The 19,602-nt window shown below is 38.4% G+C and overlaps 1 protein-coding gene and 1 long non-coding RNA gene across 4 annotated transcripts in view; one reads left to right on the forward strand and one right to left on the reverse strand.

The window, feature by feature from the left end:
* Nucleotides 1-868: 868 nt before the first annotated feature.
* On the reverse strand, nt 869-17,818 carry LOC149119642 (uncharacterized). Its single transcript, XR_016228079.1, has 2 exons — nt 17,680-17,818; nt 869-1,467 (listed from the first exon to the last, which is right to left on the reverse strand). It is a non-coding gene; the product is annotated as an uncharacterized LOC149119642 (long non-coding RNA).
* The window catches only part of CHIC1 (cysteine rich hydrophobic domain 1), an 80,850-nt gene continuing 78,982 nt past the window's right edge, over nt 17,735-19,602 (forward strand). For all 3 annotated transcript variants that reach the window (XM_008272813.5, XM_002720115.6, XM_070067137.2), the window contains exon 1: nt 17,735-18,024. In XM_008272813.5, coding sequence (XP_008271035.1) covers nt 17,735-18,024 — 290 coding nt within the window. The remainder of the gene's footprint in view (nt 18,025-19,602) is intronic.

Here is a 19,602-nt window from a genome sequence, read left to right on the forward strand (position 1 = left end):
CATGACTAAAATCCTTAACAAGAAAACTAAATATAAACTTACTGTTCTTGTCAAAAATAAAGAGGTGAAAAGAGAAAAATGAAAGTTAAACCAAGAAAGACTAGAAAGAAGAAAACAACTTGATAAGAAGCAGGAGTTGGGGACTGGCGCTGTAGCATAGCTAGTGAAGCTGCCGCCTGCAGTGCCAGCATCCCATATGGGCACTGGTTCGAGTCCCAGCTGCTCCACTTCCGATCCAGCTCTCTGCTGTGGCCTGGGAAAGCAGTAGAAGATGGCCTAAGTCCTTGGGTCTCTGCACCCGTGTTGGAGACCTGGAAGAGGCTCCTGGCTTTGGATCGGCGCAGCTCTGGCCGTTGCGGCCATCTGGGGAGTGAACCAGCAGTTGGAAGACTTTCTCTCTCTCCCTCTTCCTCTCCCCCTCTGCCTTTCAAATAAATCTTAAAAAAAAAAAAAAAAAGCCAAACAGAGTGAAGTGAAATCAGAATACATCCCAGGATGCCAGTATTGTGGTGTAGTGGGTGAAGCTGTCACCTGTGAAGCCAGCATCTCATATGGGTGCCAGTTTGTGTTTGGACCACTACATCCAGGTGGGAGATCTAGATGAAGCTCCTGGCTTTGTTGCGGCCATCTGGGGAGTGAACCAGTAGATGGAAAATCTTTCCATCTCTCTCTGTGACTCTGACTTTCAAATAAATAAATACATTTTTAAAAGGAAAAAGACAACAGTGGTGGCATTGGCCCAAGTTTGACGATCCTTCATGATTTCATGATGGGAGCATCTTTGAAAGACTGGAACAAGGAAAGTGATGCGCCAGATAACAGCAGACCAGATTACGCAAGTGAGTGATTCATAAAGCAACAGAATAAATGTGGTTTGCAGTCAGTTTATTTTTCTTACAAAAATACTTCATCCTCTGGCAGTTGGGGAATTATAAGGATACCATTTTTTAAAGATTTTATTTATTTATTTGAGTTACAGACAGTGAGAGGGAGAGACAGAGAGAAAGGTCTTCCTTCTGTTGGTTCACTCCCCAATTGGAGCAATGGCTGGAGCTGCTCCGATCCGAAGCCAGGAGCCAGGAGCTTCTTCCAGGTCTCCCACGCTGGTGCTTGGGCCATCTTCTACTGCTTTCCCAGGCCATAGCAGAGAGTTGGATTGGAAGAGGAGCAGCTGGGACTCGAACCAGTGCCCAAAGGGGATACGGGCGCTGTGCCACAGCGCCGGCCCATAGGATACCATTTTTAAGAAAGCCAAAAGATTTTTACCTTGTTTGATGTTCCTTTTTACATGTAAACTTTGTTAAAATTATATTTTCAACTTTTGTATAATTTTCGGCATTGTTCCTCAAAACATATGTTACAACAAATATTTCTGCTTCACCAGCAAGATCCACATTGTGCCAGGATCATCACATATTTACAGATTAGTCGTATCTGTGCTTTGTTGTTTCAGTGTCCTCAGTGTCTCTAGAAAAGGAAGGAGAATTCATAAGTAAAATGAACTCTTTGGAGTTAATATTTTTCTGCCTTCTAACTTTGAGATTACATAGCTGTAGTTTTTGGGAATAATGGATTTTTTTGTCTCTTTGGTAAGCCTTGAGCAAGCTTATAGAGTAAAATTAATAAGATTTATGATTTTGGATGATGAATTTAATTTTAGGTAATCTGGAAAATGTTTTTTAAAAAACCAGATCTCTATATTATTTCCTGCTATATATTCAGTAATATAAACAAGGACTTTCATTTATTTTTAGGTTATTTTTCATAATAGATGTATTGAGGTAGCAAGTGCCATGCATAACTTATGCAATTAGACCTAATTTCTTTTCTTTTAAAGTTTTTTTATTTTATTATTTATTTGAGAAGTAGAGTTACAGACAGTGAGAGAGAGAAACAGAGAGAAAGGTCTTTTATCTGCTGGTTCATTCCCCAAATGGCCACAACAGCCAGGGCTGAGCTGATTTGATGGCAGGAGCCATGAGCTTCCTCTGGGTCTCCCACATGGGTGCAAGAGCCCAAGGACTTGGGCCATATTCTACTGCTTTCCCAGGCCATAACAGAAAGCTGGATTGCAAGAAGAGCAATATCTTTATCATCTGTCTGTCACTCTGCATTGCAAATAAATAAACCCTTTTTAAAAATGCAGTTAAGGGAGCCAGCACCGTGGTTCACTTGGTTAATCCTCCACCTTGCAGTGCCGGCATCCCATATGGGCACTGGGTTCTAGTCCCGGTTGCTCCTCTTCCAGTCCAGCTCTCTGCTGTGGCCCGGGAGGGCAGTGGAGGATGGCCCAAGTGCTTGGGCTCCTGCACACACATGGGAGATCAGGAGGAAGCACCTGGCTCCTGGCTTCGGATTGGTGTAGTTCCGGCTGTAGTGGCCATTTGAGGAGTGAACCAACGGAAAGAAGACCTTTCTCTCTGTCTCTCTCTCACTGTCTAACTCGATCTGTCAAATAAATAATAAATAAAAAATAAAATTAAAAATTAAAAATGCAGTTAAGGTGGCAAGCCAAGGATTTTGTACTGGGGATTAACATCTGAACTAACAAATCTTCAGAATGTTTCTTAAAGAAAGCTGAGCAGCGATTCTTTCTAGTTGGCCATGAGTCATCTTTATTTGTAGTTCAGCATATAAACTCTTCCTACCAGTTTAGGGTATGGGGAATGCATCTTTCTTGGGGCTGCTCAAAATTCTACTTCTGTGTGTAAGTCCCCTAGCCCTGATAAATCATACTCTGTGGGATCTCAGCTTTGCCCAGTCTTTCATCAGGCTCCTGGGTCCTCTGCTTTCTGTGACTGCTTTGTGAACACCAGACTTTCCTAACCAATTACCATTCATACTATTGGTGAACTTGTACTGTTTTCAAATACAAACTGCTAGGAACATAAAGACGAACTTTGTCATCTCAAGCGCCCTGAAGTGCTGGTTGACGACACACCTATCCCACAGTGCCCTGGCATGGGTGAGCACACAAATGGAGAGGTAAGAGAATAGGGCTACAAGATTATCACATTATAGATTCCCAAAACTCTTAAGTTTCATTATACATATTTACCAGTTCCATTCTTATTTCTCCTGTCTCCTAGATGCTATAATTTTAAACCCAGGGCGCCACACTGGGTACATTGTTCAGAGGTCAATAAATGTGAATCTCAGCAAATGTGAATGCTCTTCTGGGCTGCTCTTTTCCCCAGTCTGTGACTAGAGCCGTTGATAATGTCCAAATAGAGAGGTTATAAAATACATGATACAGGGAAGTGTTTCTATAGTGCAAAAAATCATTGAAATCTGATCCCATCCAATCTGAAACTAATCTGGTTAAAACAAGTGCAAAATCCACTCAAGGGAAAACACTCTTGGAATTTGTACCAGCATCGAACTTGATAACTGTTCCCATGCAAGTTGCTGATTGTCAGTCAAGAAATAAAGATTTTATTTAAAGACAAAAAAATGATGAAACCACTCTGGAAAATATTTGGGTAGCACCCCAAAATGTTAAAGGTAGAGTGAAAATATAACCCATTAATGTCATTCCTAGATATATATCCAACAGAAGTAAAAACATATATCCACACTAAAATTGTACACAAATGTCCATAACAGTATTACTCAAAAAGCCAAAAATATGGAATCAATCTACACATCCATCAATTGAGTAAACAGATATGGTAGATTCATATAATGGAATACTATTCAGCCATAAAAAAGGAATGGTGTATTCATACATGCCACAAAATGGATGAACCTTGAAAAAATTATGCAAGTTTAAAATGCCAGTGCACAAACATCACATAGTCTATTATTCCACTTATACAACATATCCAGGATAGACAAATCTGTAGGACATAAAATAAATTAATAATTTCCAGGGACTGGGATAGGGAACAAAAGTAAGTGACTGCTAATTGGCATGAGATTTCTTTTCAAGGTGATAAAAATGTTATAAAATTAGACAGTGGTGATAGCTATATAACTGTGCATATACTAAAACCTACTAAATGACATACTTCAAAGAGATGAATTTTGTGATGTTTTATATCTCAGTAAAAATGAAAAAGCAGAATTAAAAACTGTTCCAGATATAATGAAATGTATAAATCCAGAAATCCAAGATGCTAAACAAACTTCAAACAAGAAATGTGAAGAAAATAAAAGCAAGGCACATCATAATCCAATTTCACAGAAACAGTAGTAAAATCTTAAAATCATCCAGAGGTAGCAGACATTTTACATCCAGTGGAATAAAGACAAGGATGACAACCAGTTTCTTTCTTTCTTTCTTTTTTTTTTTTTTTTGACAGGCAGAGTGGACAGTGAGAGAGAGAGAGAGACAGAGAGAAAGGTCTTCCTTTTTTGCCGTTGGTTCACCCTCTAATGGCCGTGGCCGGTGCACCACACTGATCCGAAGCCAGGAGCCAGGTGCTTCTCCTGGTCTCCCATGCAGGTGCAGGGCCCAAGCACTTGGGCCATCCTCCACTGCACTCCCTGGCCACAGCAGAGAGCTGGCCTGGAAGAGGGGCAAACAGGACAGAATCCGGTGCCCCGACAGGGACTAGAACCCGGTGTGCCGGCGCCGCAAGGCGGAGGATTAGCCTATTGAGCCATGGCGCCGGCTGACAACCAGTTTCTTATTTGTAATATTGCAAGGAAAACTATAAAACATTATTGAAATAAGTTTTTGACTTAAACTTCTCAATAACATTCAAAAAGGAATCTATATGACTTCCATTACTGGGAAATTTGAGTGGACATGCTTTTCTTCTGTCTTCCAATTAACAATGAAATATGCCAAACATTATATGTAAAACAAATATAAGACAACTCAGACAGGTGGAGAGAAAAAGGCAGAGTGGATAGCAACAGAATGGTTGTTTCCTAGGGTTTTCTTTTTGCCTCAGATATTCCTAAGTTACAGCTGAAAACTCTGGGGACATAAAATTCCCAACTCACGCAGACAAAATAGGAAAAAAAAAAACCCTAACAAAAGTTAATACTCTAATCAAATAATCAAGATAGGGCAGGCTAACAATATACAAAACTTTGAAACAATAATTTCACTACTTCAACTAAATAGTACTTAAAACATTGTGCCCCCACTCTCTTCTATGCCAGCAATGACCAAGAGCGTAGATTTGAACACTTGCAAAGTTTTAACAAGATGGGCGATGGAGGACAGGGGTTGTAAAAGAAGGGCAAATAGGAAGCTGGAACTTTTATACCCTCCAAGAAGTAATGAATTCCCCTTCCACACGGTGTCAGTGTAGACCTAAGGGGAGCATGGACTTTCATTCCTACTGAAGTTTGTTCCTACTGGGGTGGTAGCAGCAAATATGCTTGGGAGAGGCTGACTTTCACAATTGCTAGGCAGTAAAAACATCTCTTATCTCCTGTTGTGTCAGTGGAGTACATGTAAGGAGAGAGGTTCTCCTACCTCAGTGAAGGAGTACCAGTAGAAGCATAATGGGGAACCAGAAACTACATGTGCCCAGCAGTCATGAAGGAGCTTCCCTGCTCATGTGTGGCAAAAATGATGCTTCCTCCTCCTCTCCTCTGTAGTTGTAGTCAGAGTAAGTCATTTGAAAGAGTGGATTTAAATAAGATCCACTTTCTTAGTGCAATATAGCTTTACTCCTATCCACTTCTTTTATGCTTTTTATGAACAAATACATTACATTTTTAAATGGTATAGGTCCTACAATACAATTAAGTTACATTGTTTTACACAATTATTTTTTCAATCAGCTAAGAAAGAAGAAATACACATTTGAATAATTTTTTATAATTACACGGTTACTTTTACCAATTTTCTTTGTTTCTTCTTGTGGATTCAAATTACTGTCTAAGGTCACATTCTTTCATCTTGAAAAAAGTTTTAGTTTCTTTTCTAAGAGGTGTGTACTAGCAAATAATTCACTCAATTTTTTTATCTGGGAATGCCTTTATTTTGTGTTCATTGTTGAATATTAGCTTTGCTGGACATTCTGTATGATTCCAATTATATGAAATGTCCAGAATAGAAAAACCTTCAGACAGACAAATGATTAGTAGTTGCTTAGGGCTTGTGAAGGGAAGAAGATTAAAGGTTGAAAGTGAATTGCATTGTTTTCTTTGGGGATGATGAAATGTTACGAAATTGAGTGTGGTGATGATCTGCTGATACTGCACATATATACTAAAATCATTGAATTGTATACTTTTAATTTTCTTAATTTATTTTTAAATTTAAAAAATTAACAGAAATACGAAGTATACATGTTTATGGGGTACTATGAGATGTTTTAGTTCATGTATACATTGAGTAGTGTCCAATCAAGGTAAGTGTATTTATCACTTCAAACCTTTAACAATTTTTCATGGGGAGAGCATGCCATATGCTACCTTCTTGTTTGTTTTTATAGAGAACATACATCTATCCCTGTCCTCATCCCTCCCCCATCCTCTCTTCAACCTCTGGTAACCACCATTATGCTTACAACTTCTATGAGAGCACCTCTAGTTTACACTCCATACAAGAGAGATATTGTGTTATTGGCTTTCTGTGTTTGGCTTATTTAACTTAACATAATGATCTCCAGTTACATTCAAGTTGTTGAAAATGACATGACTTGTAGTCCACTGGGTATATGTACCGCATTTTTTCTTTTTAAAATTTTATCTTCTAAAAAATTGACATATAAAAATGGTACATATATATGGCACACTACATGATGTTTCACTACATGTATACATTAAGCAATGTCCAATAAGGGTGAAGATATTTATACTTTCAAGCAGTTAACATTTCTTTACAGTGAAAACATCTAAAAATACTAGCTTCTAACTTCTGTAGAGAAAAACATACAATAAAGTAAGATTATCTATCTTTGTCTACTGCGCAATAAACCCCAGAAATTCTTGCTCATACCTAGCTATAACATAGTACTCATCACTCAACCTTTCCCCATCTTTCCTTGTCATTTTTCTGCCCAGCTACTGGTAACTATAATTACATTTTTTCACTTCTATGATACCACTTATTTATTTAGTTTCTGCATATGAGTGAGACAATGTGACATTTGTCTTTCTGTCCTTGGCTTCTTTCACTTAACATACTGCTCTCCAGTTCCATCCATGTTGTTGAAAATGACAATATTTCACCCTTTTTGTGGCTGGGTAATATTCCATTGTATATATGTACCACATTTTCTTTATCCATTCATCAGCTGATAGACATTTAGGTTATTTCCATTTCCTGGAAATTGTGAATACTGCTGCAATAAACATGGGTGTGCAGATTTCTCTTCAACAGATAAGGATTTCATTTCCCTTGAATATATACCCAGATGTAGGATTTGGATAATATGGTAGTTTTAATTTTAGTTTTGTGAGCAACATCCATACTGTTTTCCATAGTGGTTGTAGTAATTTACAGTCCTACCAACATAAACAAGGGATCCTTGTTATCTTTTGTCTTTTTGATAACAGCTATACTAGAGTGAAGTTGTATCTCATTGTGGTTTTGACTTGCATTTCCCTGATGGTTAGTGATGTTGAACACTTTTTCATGTACCTGTTTGCCATTTGTATGTCTTCCTTTGAGAAATGTCTGTTTAGATCTATTGTCCATTTCTAATTTTTACTTTGTTTGCTAATTGAATTGTTGGAATTCCTTAAATACTCTTGATAGTAACCCCTTGTTAAATATACAGCTTGTATATATTTTATCCCATCTGTAGGTTGTGTATTTACTCTGTTGATTTTTTTTTTTTTTTTTTTGCTGTGCAGAAGTTCTTTAGTTTGAGGAAATCCAACTTGTCTGTTTTTGCTTTTATTTCCTGTGCTTTTGGAGTCTGAGCCAGAAAATCATCGCCATTCCAATATCCTGAAATGTTTTCCCCATTTTCTTCAGATCATTTCAGTCTCAGGTCTCACATTTAGGTCTTTAATCCATTTTGAGCTGTTTTTTTTGCAAATCATGGGAGATAGGGGTCTAGTTTCATTCTTTTGAATGTGCATATCATTTTCCAGTATCATTTATTAAAAAGTCTATCCTTTTCCAATACATGTTCTCAGCATCATTATCAAAGATCAGTTGGCTGTAGATGTGTGGGCTTATGCCTAGGGTCTTTACTGCATTCCAGTAGTCTATAGATCTGTTTTTATGCCAATATCATGTTTCAATACAGTATCTTTGGGGCTGTAGTGGTTTAGCACTTTAAGCCTCTGCCTGTGACACCAGCACCTCATATGAGTACTTGTTAGAAACCCAGCTGCTTCACTTCCAATCCAGATCCTTGCTAATGCTCCTGGGAGAGCAGCGGCAGCTGGCCCAAGTACTTGGATCCCTATAACCGTGTGAGAGACCCAGAGGAAGCACCAGGCTCCTAGGTTCAGCCTACCTCAGCCCCAGCCATTGTAATATTTTTTTAAAGTAGAGTAGTTTTGTAATATACTTTAAAGTTAGGTAATGTAATGTCTCCTGTTCATTTTGCTTATGATCTCTTTGGATATTTGGCATTTTCTGTGGTTCCATAAAATTGTAGCGGTGTTTTTTCCAGTTCTGTAAAAAACATCACCAGGCTTTTGCTAGCAATTGCATTTATCAGTAAGTTATTTTCAGTAGTATGCACATTTTAATGATATTGATTCTTCCAACACATGGACATGGAATGCCTTTCCATTTCTTTATGTCCTCTTCGATTTCTGTCATCAATGATTTGTAGTTTTCATTTTAGAGATCTATCACTTTTTTGGTTAGATTTATTCCCAGGTATTTTATTCTATTTTCGGTAGCTATTGATATATAACAATGCTATTGATTTTTTAAAAAAAAATTGAGTATTTTAATGGAAAGTAATTTAGCTTACCACAAAATAGTACTATAAGACAGTATTTTTGTCTGTTTTCTTTTTTAATTAATTTATCTTTTAAGGAATATAAATTTCATATGTACAACTTTAGGAATATAGTTATTCTTCCAACCCTACCCACCCTCCCACCCCTCCTCCTCCCTCTCCCCTTTCCAGTGTCATTCTCCATTAAGATTCATTTTCAATTAACTTTGTACACAGAAGACCAACTCTATACTAAGTAAAGATTTCAACAATTTGCATACACATGTACGCACACACAAAAAAATTGAGAACAAGTATCACAGTAGACGCTCATAATACAACTCATTGAGGACAGAGATCTTGCATGGGGAGTTAGTGCACAGTGACTCCGGTTGTTAATTTAACAATTAACACTCGTATGTATGACCATCTGAGGCTCTTGACATGAGCTGCCTAGGCTATGGAAGCCTTTTGAATCCACAAACTCTTGTCAGTACTTAAACAAGGCCATAAGCAAAGTGGAAGTTCTCTCCTCCCTTTAGAAAAAGTACATCCTTCTATGATGGCCACTTCTTTCCATTGGAGTATCAATCACAGAGATCCTTCATGTAGAATATTTTTTTTTTGCCACAGTGTCTTGGATTTTCATGCCTGAAATACTCTCATGGGCTTTTAAGCCAGACCAGGAAGCCTTAAGGGCTGATCCTGAGGTCAGAGTGTTACTTAAAGCAATTGTCGGGCTGGCACCGTGGCTCAATAGGCTAATCCTCCACCTGCAGTGCCGGCACTCTGGGTTCTAGTCCCGGTCGGGGTGCCGGATTCTATCCCGGTTGCCCCTCCTCCAGTCCAGTTCTCTGCTGTGGCGCAGGAGTGCAGTGGAGGATGGCCCAAGTCCTTGGGTCCTGCACCCACATGGGAGACCAGGAGAAGCACCTGGCTCCCAGCTTCGGATCAGCGCGGTGTGCCAGCCGCAGCATGCTGGCCGCAGCGGTCATCGGGGGGTGAACCAATGGAAAAGGAAGACCTTTCTCTCTGTCTCTCTCTCGCACTGTCCACTCTACCTGACAAAAAAATAAATAAAAAAGTAAAGCAACTGTCATTCTTATGAGTCTGCTGTGGGGACTGCTTCCCATGTTGGAAGAGACTACAAGACCCAAATTATTACTAGACATAAAAAGTTTATATTAACCTGATTAAAGGATCAGGAAAGGAATAAAGGATCAGGAAAATGTAATTATAAGCATATCCTCACCTAATAAGAAAGCCTAATACCATGTGCAGTAGAGACTAATAAAATGAAAAAGAAATGTAGGATTTAAAAAATAATAGAGACTTCAATGTTCCAATCTCTATGAACAGAAAAATGAGACAGAAAATAAATTGGCTTTGTACAGCACTATAAAGTAGATATAAACAACATTTTGAGGACACTCCAATCAATAAAAGCAGAATATACAATATATATGGCACCTTATAAAAATATATTATGCAATAAGCCATAAGACAAGTCTCAGTAAATATAAAATGATCATCACACAATTTATGTTCTCAAATCACAGTGGAATTAAACGAGAAATCCACAACAGAAGGAAAATATGTAAATATCTAGAACTTAAAGAAATATATGGGGCTGGTGCTGTGGCGTAGCAGATAAAGCTGCCACCTGCAGTGCCAGCGTCCCATATGGGCGCCAGTTTGAGTTCCGGCCTCTCCACTCCTGATCCAGCTCTCTGCTATGGCCTGGGAAAGCAGTAGAAGATGGCCCAACTCCTTGTGCCCTTGTTCCTCCAGGAAGACCTGGAGGAAGCTCCTGCTTCTGGCTTCCAATTGGCGCAGCTCCAGCCGTTGCAGACAGTTAATAGCTTATGATTTCTGACTTTATTACAAACCATTGAATATGCCACATGCTGCATGCCAGATGCCAAGGATGTATGTGAGCCTCACATCTTTTTTTTTCTGAAGATTTATTTATTTTACTTGAAAGAGTTACACAGAGAGAGAAGGAGAGGCAGAGAGAGAGGTCTTCCACCTGCTGGTTCACTCTCTAATAGGTAGCTAGATTGATGAGGAAAAAAACCTAGAGAAGACAAAATTTCCAGAGTCATGTGAATGAGGGGATATTACTAGTAACGTGACAGAAATTGAAAAGATTATAAGGGAATAAAAGAAACAATTTTAGACCAACAAATTTGGCACCTTATGTGAAGCAAATTCCTAAAAGACAAAAAGTACTAAAGCTTTATGTAAGTAGAAATAGAATGTCTGAATAGACATATTACAAGAGTAATAATAATAACTACTCATATACACAAGAGATCCCATTCTGTGAATTCTACCAAATATTTAAAGACTAAAAATAAAATTCTTCACAAATTCCCACAGAAAACAGAGGAAATGGAGCAAATCCCAATATATTCTATTTTCATGATACCAATGCCAGACCAATATCACAAGGGAAAAAAAAATACAGACCAATATCCTTCATGAATATAAATGTAAGACTCTTAAATACTAAAAAACTGAATCTACCAACATATAAAAGTAATTATACACAGAGACTAAGTATAATTCATCCCAGGGCTGAAAGTTTGGTTTAACAATTGAAAATCAATTTGCATAATAAAATGTAAGAGAGTAAAGGACAAAAATTCCATGATCAACTCTATTGGCATGGAAAAGGCATTTGACTAAACATCCATTCCTGATTTCTTTTTAAAATTCAAGCCAATGAAATCAGGCAGGGAGAGAGAGAGAGAGAGAGAGAGAGAGAGAAAGACATGGAGGGAGAAGGAATAGGTAAAATTCTATTCATTCGCAAACTACATGGTCTATATGTGGAAAATCCTAAGGAATTCAAAAACACACACTCATACACAAATCCACTAATAACTAGTAAAGTGTACAGTAAAGCAGTATACCACTCCATCAACATAAAGAAATAAATGGTATCCCCATGTATTAATAATGTGCAATACAATATATGAAATTAAGAAAACAATTTTATTCACAAGAACATAAAAAAGAATAAAAATATTTATGAATATATTTAACAAATAATTGAAATATTTTTAAAGATTTATTTATTTATTTTGAAAGAGTTACAGGGAGAAGCAGAGAAAGAGAGAGCGATCTTCCATATGCTGGTTCATTCTCCAAATGGTCACAATGGCCAGTGCTGGGCCAGGCCTAAGCCAGGAGCCAGGAGCTTCATCTGTGTCTCCCAAGTATGTGGCAGGTGTCAAAAACACTTGAGCCATCTTTGCTGCTTTTCCTAGGCCATTATCCAGGAGCTGGATTAGAGGTGGACCAGACAGGATTTGGACTGGTACCCAGATAGGATGCCAATGTTGCAGGCAGTAGCTTAACCACTGCACCGCAACACCAGCCCCAGAATTCCAAGTTTTGTACACTGAAAACTATAAAACATAAGTGAAGGGATTTTTTTTAAATTCCCACATAACTGGAGTGACATCTCATGTTTCTGTATCAGAAAACTTAACATGTTGACAACATTCTCCAAATTGATCTACACATTCAATTGGTTCCCATCAAAATTCCAGGTGGCTTTTTAGAACTAAACTGATGAGAATATCCTAAAATTTGCATTGAAATGCAAAAGACTCAAGATAGACAAAACAATATTGAAAAGAACAAATTTTGTTTCTGATTAAAAACTTACTGCAAAGCTACAATATTCAAGATGGTGTGGTATTGGTGTGAAGATAGACATATAGAAAGAGTGACTGATTGAAATTACGAGTAAGAGTCCCAACATAAACCCATACATTTATGGTCAATTGGTTTTCAACAGAAGTACCAAAGCAATTCAACAGAAAAATGGCAGTTTTCAACAAATGACTCTTGGATAATCTGTTAGTCACCATGAAAAACTAGGAATTTAATCTCTTACCTAGTACTATCCATAAAAATAACTTAAAATAGATCACTGACCTAAATTTAAGAGTTAAGACTATATTGGATTAGGAAAATTCTTCTTAAATGTGTCATCAATTAAAATATTTTTCATTTTAAGACATCATACAATATAAAAAGGCAAACCAAAGACTGGAACAAAACATTTGCACCTCATATATCCGATAAAAGAGTTCTGTTCAGGATATACAATGGATATTTATAACTAAACAATAAGACATACTGATTTTAAAAGTGCATAAAAACTGTGTACACCTGTGTATAGTAGTTTTCTTTATAACAACCAAAATCTGGAAACAACCCAGATGTCCTTTAGTGGGCAAACAGCTAGACAAGCTATGATGATGCATCTATACTGTTGAATGCTACACAGAAACAAAAAGGAATGAATCATTGATACATCCAATAACTTGTATGATTATCAGGATATCTATGCAGGATGAAAAAAGCCAATCCATAAAGGTTATATATAGTATGATACAATTTATATAACCTTCTTAAAATGACAACATTATACATGGTAAATAGATTAAAATGGTTGTCAGTGCAAAGAAAGGGGATTTACAATGATTATGAAAGTGTAACTGGAGGGAATCTTGTGGTGATGTAATTGTTCTATGTCTTAGGTGTAGCGGTCATAAAAACCTTTACTTGTGTTGAAAATTACATAGAACTAAATTCAGACACACACACAACCACATACACAAAAAAGTACATGTGTTACTGGAAATCTGAATAAAATAGGTGGATTGTACCAATGTCAATTTCATGGTTATGATAATGTACTGTAGTTAGGCAAGATGTTGCTATTGGGAGATAATGAATAAAGGAGAGGGTAAGCAGGACCTCTCTGTATTATTTTTACAACTACAAATGAATCTACAATAATCGCAAAAAAAGTTTAATTTTAAAAAATGGGGTAAAAGACTTAAGCAGACATTTCATCAAAGATACATGAATAGAAAACAGGCATATAAAATGATTCTCAACATAATTAGTCATTAGGGAAATGAAAAACAAAACCACAATACACACCCACAAGAATATTTATAATAAAAAAAGACAGATAATACCAAATATTGGAAAGGATGTGAGGTGAGGAAAATTGAACCCTTGGGGCTGGCATTGTGGCACAGCTGGTAAAGCTGCCGCCAGCATCACATATGGGTCCCTATTTGTATCCCAGTTGCTCTACTTATAATCCAGCTCCCTGCTGATAGCCTGGGAAAAGCAGTCGATGATGGTCCAAGTATTTGGGCCCTGCTACCCACATGGAAGATCCGGATGGTGCTCCTGGCTCCTGGCTCCTGGCTTCAGCTTGGCCCAGCCTTGGCCACTGCAGCCATCTAAAGAGTAAAACAGCAGATGGAAGATATCTCTCTCTCTCTCTCTCTCTCTCTTTCTCTGTCTCTCCTTCCCTCTCTGTAACTCTGATTTTCAAATCAATCAATCTTTTTAAAAAAAAAAGTAGAACCCGGGGCCGGCGCTGAGGCACAGTGGGTTAGAGCCCTGGCTTGAAGCGCCGGCATCCCATATGGGCACCAGTTCTGGTCCTGGCTGCTCCTCTTCCAATCCAGCTCTCTGCTATGGCCTGGGATAGCGGTGGAAGATGGCCCAAGTCCTTGGGCCCCTGAACCCGTGTGGGAGACCCGGAGGAGGTTCTTGGCTCCTGGATTAGGATTGGCACAGCTCCAGCCATTGCGGTCATCTGGGGCATGAACCAGTGGATGGAGGACCTCTCTCTCTGTTTCTACCTCTCTCTGTAACTCTGACTTTCAAATAAATAAAATAAATATTTAAAAAAAAAGGTAAAACCCCCACACATAGTTGAGGGTATGTAAACTGATGGAGCTGGAAAACAGTTTGGCAGTTTCTTATCAGATCAAACATGATCATATCAAATTACTCAAATCATAGTTATCTACCCAGGAGAAATTAAAAATATTCACACAGAAATGTGCATGTGAATATTCATAGCAGCATGTTCACAGTGTAGAAAAGTTAGAAGGAAATGCAAATATCATCAATAGTTGAATAAACAAAATCACAACAGAATACTTATTTATCATCAGTTAAAAGTCATCAAGTACTTCCACATTTACAAAAATGGATGAACCTGAAAAACATTATACTAAGAGAAAGAAGCTAGGCGCAAAAGATGACATAGTGCATGATTCAACTTATTTGAAATGTCCGTTAAAGTACTAAAGAAACATAAAAAGTATTTTAAAGGTTGCTTAGGCCTGGGGATGAGAATTGGGAGTGACTGAAAGTGACACATATTTCTTTTCATGGTGATGAAAATGTTCTAAAATTAGTTTGTAGTGATAGTTGCACAACTCTGTAAATGTACTAAAATCACTGAATTATATGTTTTAATAAATAAAATTAAGAGGTTACAATTCTTTTCCACTGTTTTAAGGTTGACACACTCTCAAATGGTTAAACCTGTGACTGTGTTCCTCTGGTCTCCATCTATTAGATGGGAAAATTACCCCATGCCTTAGCTTAGCACATCAGAAAGTTACGTTACATGGCCTCCTTTCTTGTCCTCCACTCCTCAATTTATTATCCTCAATGCTAAAGTATCATTTGAAAACCCTAGCATTTATTGTGTTTACTGACAATGGATAAACAAAATTTCCTTGGTTTGCCCAGTTCCAAATTTTCCTGTCGCTCAGCAAAACAAATTGCCTTTGGAATCACATTTGCCTTTTCAGCATCACGTGTATGAAAGAAACCAGATGAGCAAAATTGACAACACTTGTGAGTTTAAGCAAATATAGCACTTCCCTGAGCTGCTTTTTTTCTTTTGACTGACTAAACATCAGAGGGCTCTTTGCATTTTGACAGTGGAATTTTCTCCTCCTTAGCCTTCCCTCCTTAACTCCCATCCCCTACCACTCTTGCGTCTTCACTTTGCCATAGTTCCAGTACCTTATTTGTATTTATTACAAAGTCCACTTCTTATTCCTTTCCTTTTTCATTTCTCTCCTTTAAATTATGGAAATATTGTTCCCTTTAGACACTGACTCAGTGTGGTTTTATGGATAATGTAAAGTGTTTGGAAATTTTTAGTCTCATCTTTGGCTTTTTTGCTTCTTCAATGACAAGTACTGGGGCAACATATTGAATTTTATCTTAAGTCTAAGGTATTTTACTCCCATGTTGATATATGACATATCTATTAACACCCAGAAAAACAATGATATACATGTTTTGCCAGAAGGCTATTATTAGATATTTTAAGGTCCCATCTTTTACTATAATCTCTGGCTAGCAGATAAAGTTCTCTCTAGTATAAAAACTTAGATTTTGTTGCTTACTGATAGTGTTAAAACTTATTTTTAAAGTTCTTAAATAATTGACTTTTGAATGCAATGGGAAACTTCTCACTTTAATAACACAAACCCCTTGATAATGATAATGGTCTGATCCATTGCTCTTATAGAATTAATTTCTTTCTCTCTCATACACCTGAAGTACTTAGTTTATACTGTTATGCTGCTAATGTAATACTCATCCTAAATTAGAGCATGGCTATGTCTGTTTCTCTAGTCTCACCACCTGAATGGGATGCAGATGCAGTGTAGTAGAATGAACAGTGAAGTTGGTATTAGAATATCTGAATACAGTATTTGTTCTGTTACTTAGCAGCTCTAAGACTATTGTTTTAATGACATGGATTTTGTGCTGCTGCCAAGGACAAACTAGTTTGGCACATTCCTTGGAAACTCAAAATATGTGATCTCTACAACATTTCAGTGAGTGTGGAGAATATAGGATAGAATATTTCAAATGGAAAATTTTGGAGAAAAGGTCATCATAGACCTGGACAAATTACTTAAGCTTCTTGAGACTCAGTTTTCTCATCTATAAAACAGGTGCCTAACTTCAGGACTGTTTAAATATTAACTGAGATATTGTATGTGAAAAAGCCTAGCTCAATGTCTGGAAAAATGGACAATGTTAATTAATGCTTCCTTGGGTTGGAATGCATTCTCCAACCTCCCCTCTTATCTCTATTCCCTGCCCCCAACACACACACACACCCCACCACAACCACCAACTGAACCACAGCCCAAAAAAAGTCCTCCAAAATCCAAACTTGTAAATTCTGATTTAACTTTTCAGAAAGAGTCCATAAGACACCACTCTACAAAACTTTTTCAAACAACTTCCTTTAGGAAGTAATAGCCCCTTGGTTATGAGTTCTGGGCTTTGGTAATCAGAAGAGACCCCTAAATTTAGTAGCTGCATGACCTTGGACAAGTTACTTATTCTCTCTGCATCTAGATTTCCTGTCCGTAAAACGAGATCAATATGGTACATATCTCATAGAGTTGCGGAGGACTAAATGAGATAGATACAAAAAACGCTTAGCACAGCCTCTGACACTAAGTCCTCCAGAAGTAGGTATAGCAATTTCCTCTTCAGTAAAATGCTAATAAAATGCTTACTCTGCTTTCCACTGTTGTGGCAAGGTTCTGACGCAAAAGTCTTTTAAATTTTAATTTTGAACAAACAGAAGGGTATACTGCACCTTGAGTTATTTGGGGCAAAGTCCTCAATTCACTTTTATAGAATATGCTTTCTCTCGGCTGCCTGCACTGTGGGTGCAACTTTAATCATTACGGAATAAAATCAGAAGGTATGTCCCTCGGATACAAGCAGCTGACTCCCAAAGAGCAGAATTCAGATCAGCCCCCGAAGACCGCACCTCGGTAATTCCTTGGAGTTCACCTCTAACGGCCCCCTCCCCTTGGAGCCGCGCAAGCGTACACTGAATTTGCGCCTCTCTTCCTCATGCCCCCGCCTCCAACACCCCCCCCCCCACCCCCGGTCTGCCTAATACGCAGGCGCGTCTCCTCAAAGCCTGTCCCTCCCCCTCCTCTTTCTCTTCATTTCGTTCCCCCTCCTCTTCCAGCACCTCGGCAGGTTCAAACTCTTCTCGGTGAGAGTGGCGGTGCTCGCGACGTCACGTGATGAGCATCCTGCTGCCCAACATGGCGGAGTTCGACACCATCTCGGAACTGGAGGAGGAGGAGGAAGAAGAAGCGGCAACGTCGTCGTCGTCGTCGTCGCCGTCGTCGTCGGTCTCTGGACCCGACGATGACGAGGAAGATGAGGAGGAGGAGGAGGAGGAAGAGGAGGAGGAGGAGGAAGAGGAGGAGGAGGAAGAGGCGCCGCCCCCGCCCCGGGTAGTGAGCGAGGAGCATCTGCGGAGATATGCCCCCGACCCTGTATTGGTGCGGGGCGCCGGCCACATCACTGTGTAAGCGAGAGGGGGCTATGGGGTTTGAAAAAGCCGAGATTTGGCGACAGAGAAAAAAGAAACGTGATCGAGGGGCCTGTGAGGTGGGGGAGGGCTGACTGAGACATACAGTTAGGAAAGGACACCTGGTTTACATTTTAGGAGAAACGGTGTAAAGAAAGTGAAGAGCATGTGTGATGCAGCAACGCAGGCAAAGACTGAGTATAGCACAGGGAAGTTAGGGGTTTAGGAGCCAGAGCGATTGGAGTAGGGGTGAATTTCCTTTCTTGTGTGTATCCTGGTGAGCGAATAGTCACTAAACTGCAGGATGTACCAGAGGGTTCTTTGCTGCCAAGATTGGTGTCTAGTGGAAAACGGTGCAACTGCTGTGACATGTGATCAGAACTAGGTTTGGATTCTTCCAAACAGAAACATGATACATTTTGTGAAAATATTATAAAATATCAATCCATCCCTTCTTTCCGTCGAATCCTTATGTGAATGAATACAATAATCCCCTGTTTTGAACAGTGCTGCACTGAACATTCCTGAAATAGCACACCAGTAGAGGTTCAGGTTGAAAGACAGCTGTGGAAAGTAGAAAGAGCAATGAATTGAGAGTCAAGGCTCTTGGATGCACATTTCAATTTTGCTTCTTACTGATGCTATGACCTTGGTCAGATTGCTTCCCATTTCTGGGCCTTGATATCTCCATCTGTAAAATGAAACGTTTGAAGTAGACGGTTTCTAAAGCATAGAGTTCTGAGATAATCTAAGAGACCTCCAGGGGCTTTTGTATTCCTGAATACTAAGTATACAAACGTTAAGTGTCTGTGGAAATTTGTCTTCTGAGAGCTGAGGATGATTTCTTAAAAACTTACCAGGGTGGCTTTTTTTAAACTTTTAAATCTTGGATCATATTTGAGAAAATAAAATGGAGAGGAACTTCAGGACATAGTAGTTATAAAGACAAAAAAGATGACTCTCTGTACTTTGAAGAGTGATTCCTCATTTATATTTGCTTGGACTGTAAATACTTGAAGTTGAACTGTTTTGTCATGTGCATTCTCTTAACTATACTCCCTTTTACTGCATTTTCAAAACATGCTGCCTCTAATTTTGATTATTGGCTCACCTGGCCCCTTTAACTTTCACTTGAGTTCATATTAAATGAAATCATATGTTACAAACCTCCTCCATCATGTTAACTTTTAATTTTAACATGTTGAGTATTTTGATTGTAATATACTTTGGTAGTCCTTGCATGGAATGTATTAACAAAGACTATGAAATTGTGGAAAGGTCTGGGAGGCTTTTGGGCTTGCTTTTTGATTAGTCAATTTTAAGACAGTTTTTGTTGGTCCAAAAATTTTGCAAATAGTTTACAATGGTTAGATGCCAGCTTGCTGCACTGTTTTACTTCCATTCCTTATTCACTAGGAAGAAAATTTATTAGTCAAACTAATTATGATTCTGGCTACTTTCTTGAAGATTATTTAACATAACTGAGCAGTGAAAAACTATCTTCTTCCATTTCATAATTTTATATTATAAAACTTCATTCCTTCTGCATTATTTTCTGAAATTCAAACAATGGAG

This window comes from Oryctolagus cuniculus, chromosome X (assembly GCF_051225735.1).
Source record: "Oryctolagus cuniculus isolate XC-2025 breed Fujian yellow rabbit chromosome X, ASM5122573v1, whole genome shotgun sequence".
Taxonomy (NCBI): Eukaryota; Metazoa; Chordata; class Mammalia; order Lagomorpha; family Leporidae; genus Oryctolagus; species Oryctolagus cuniculus.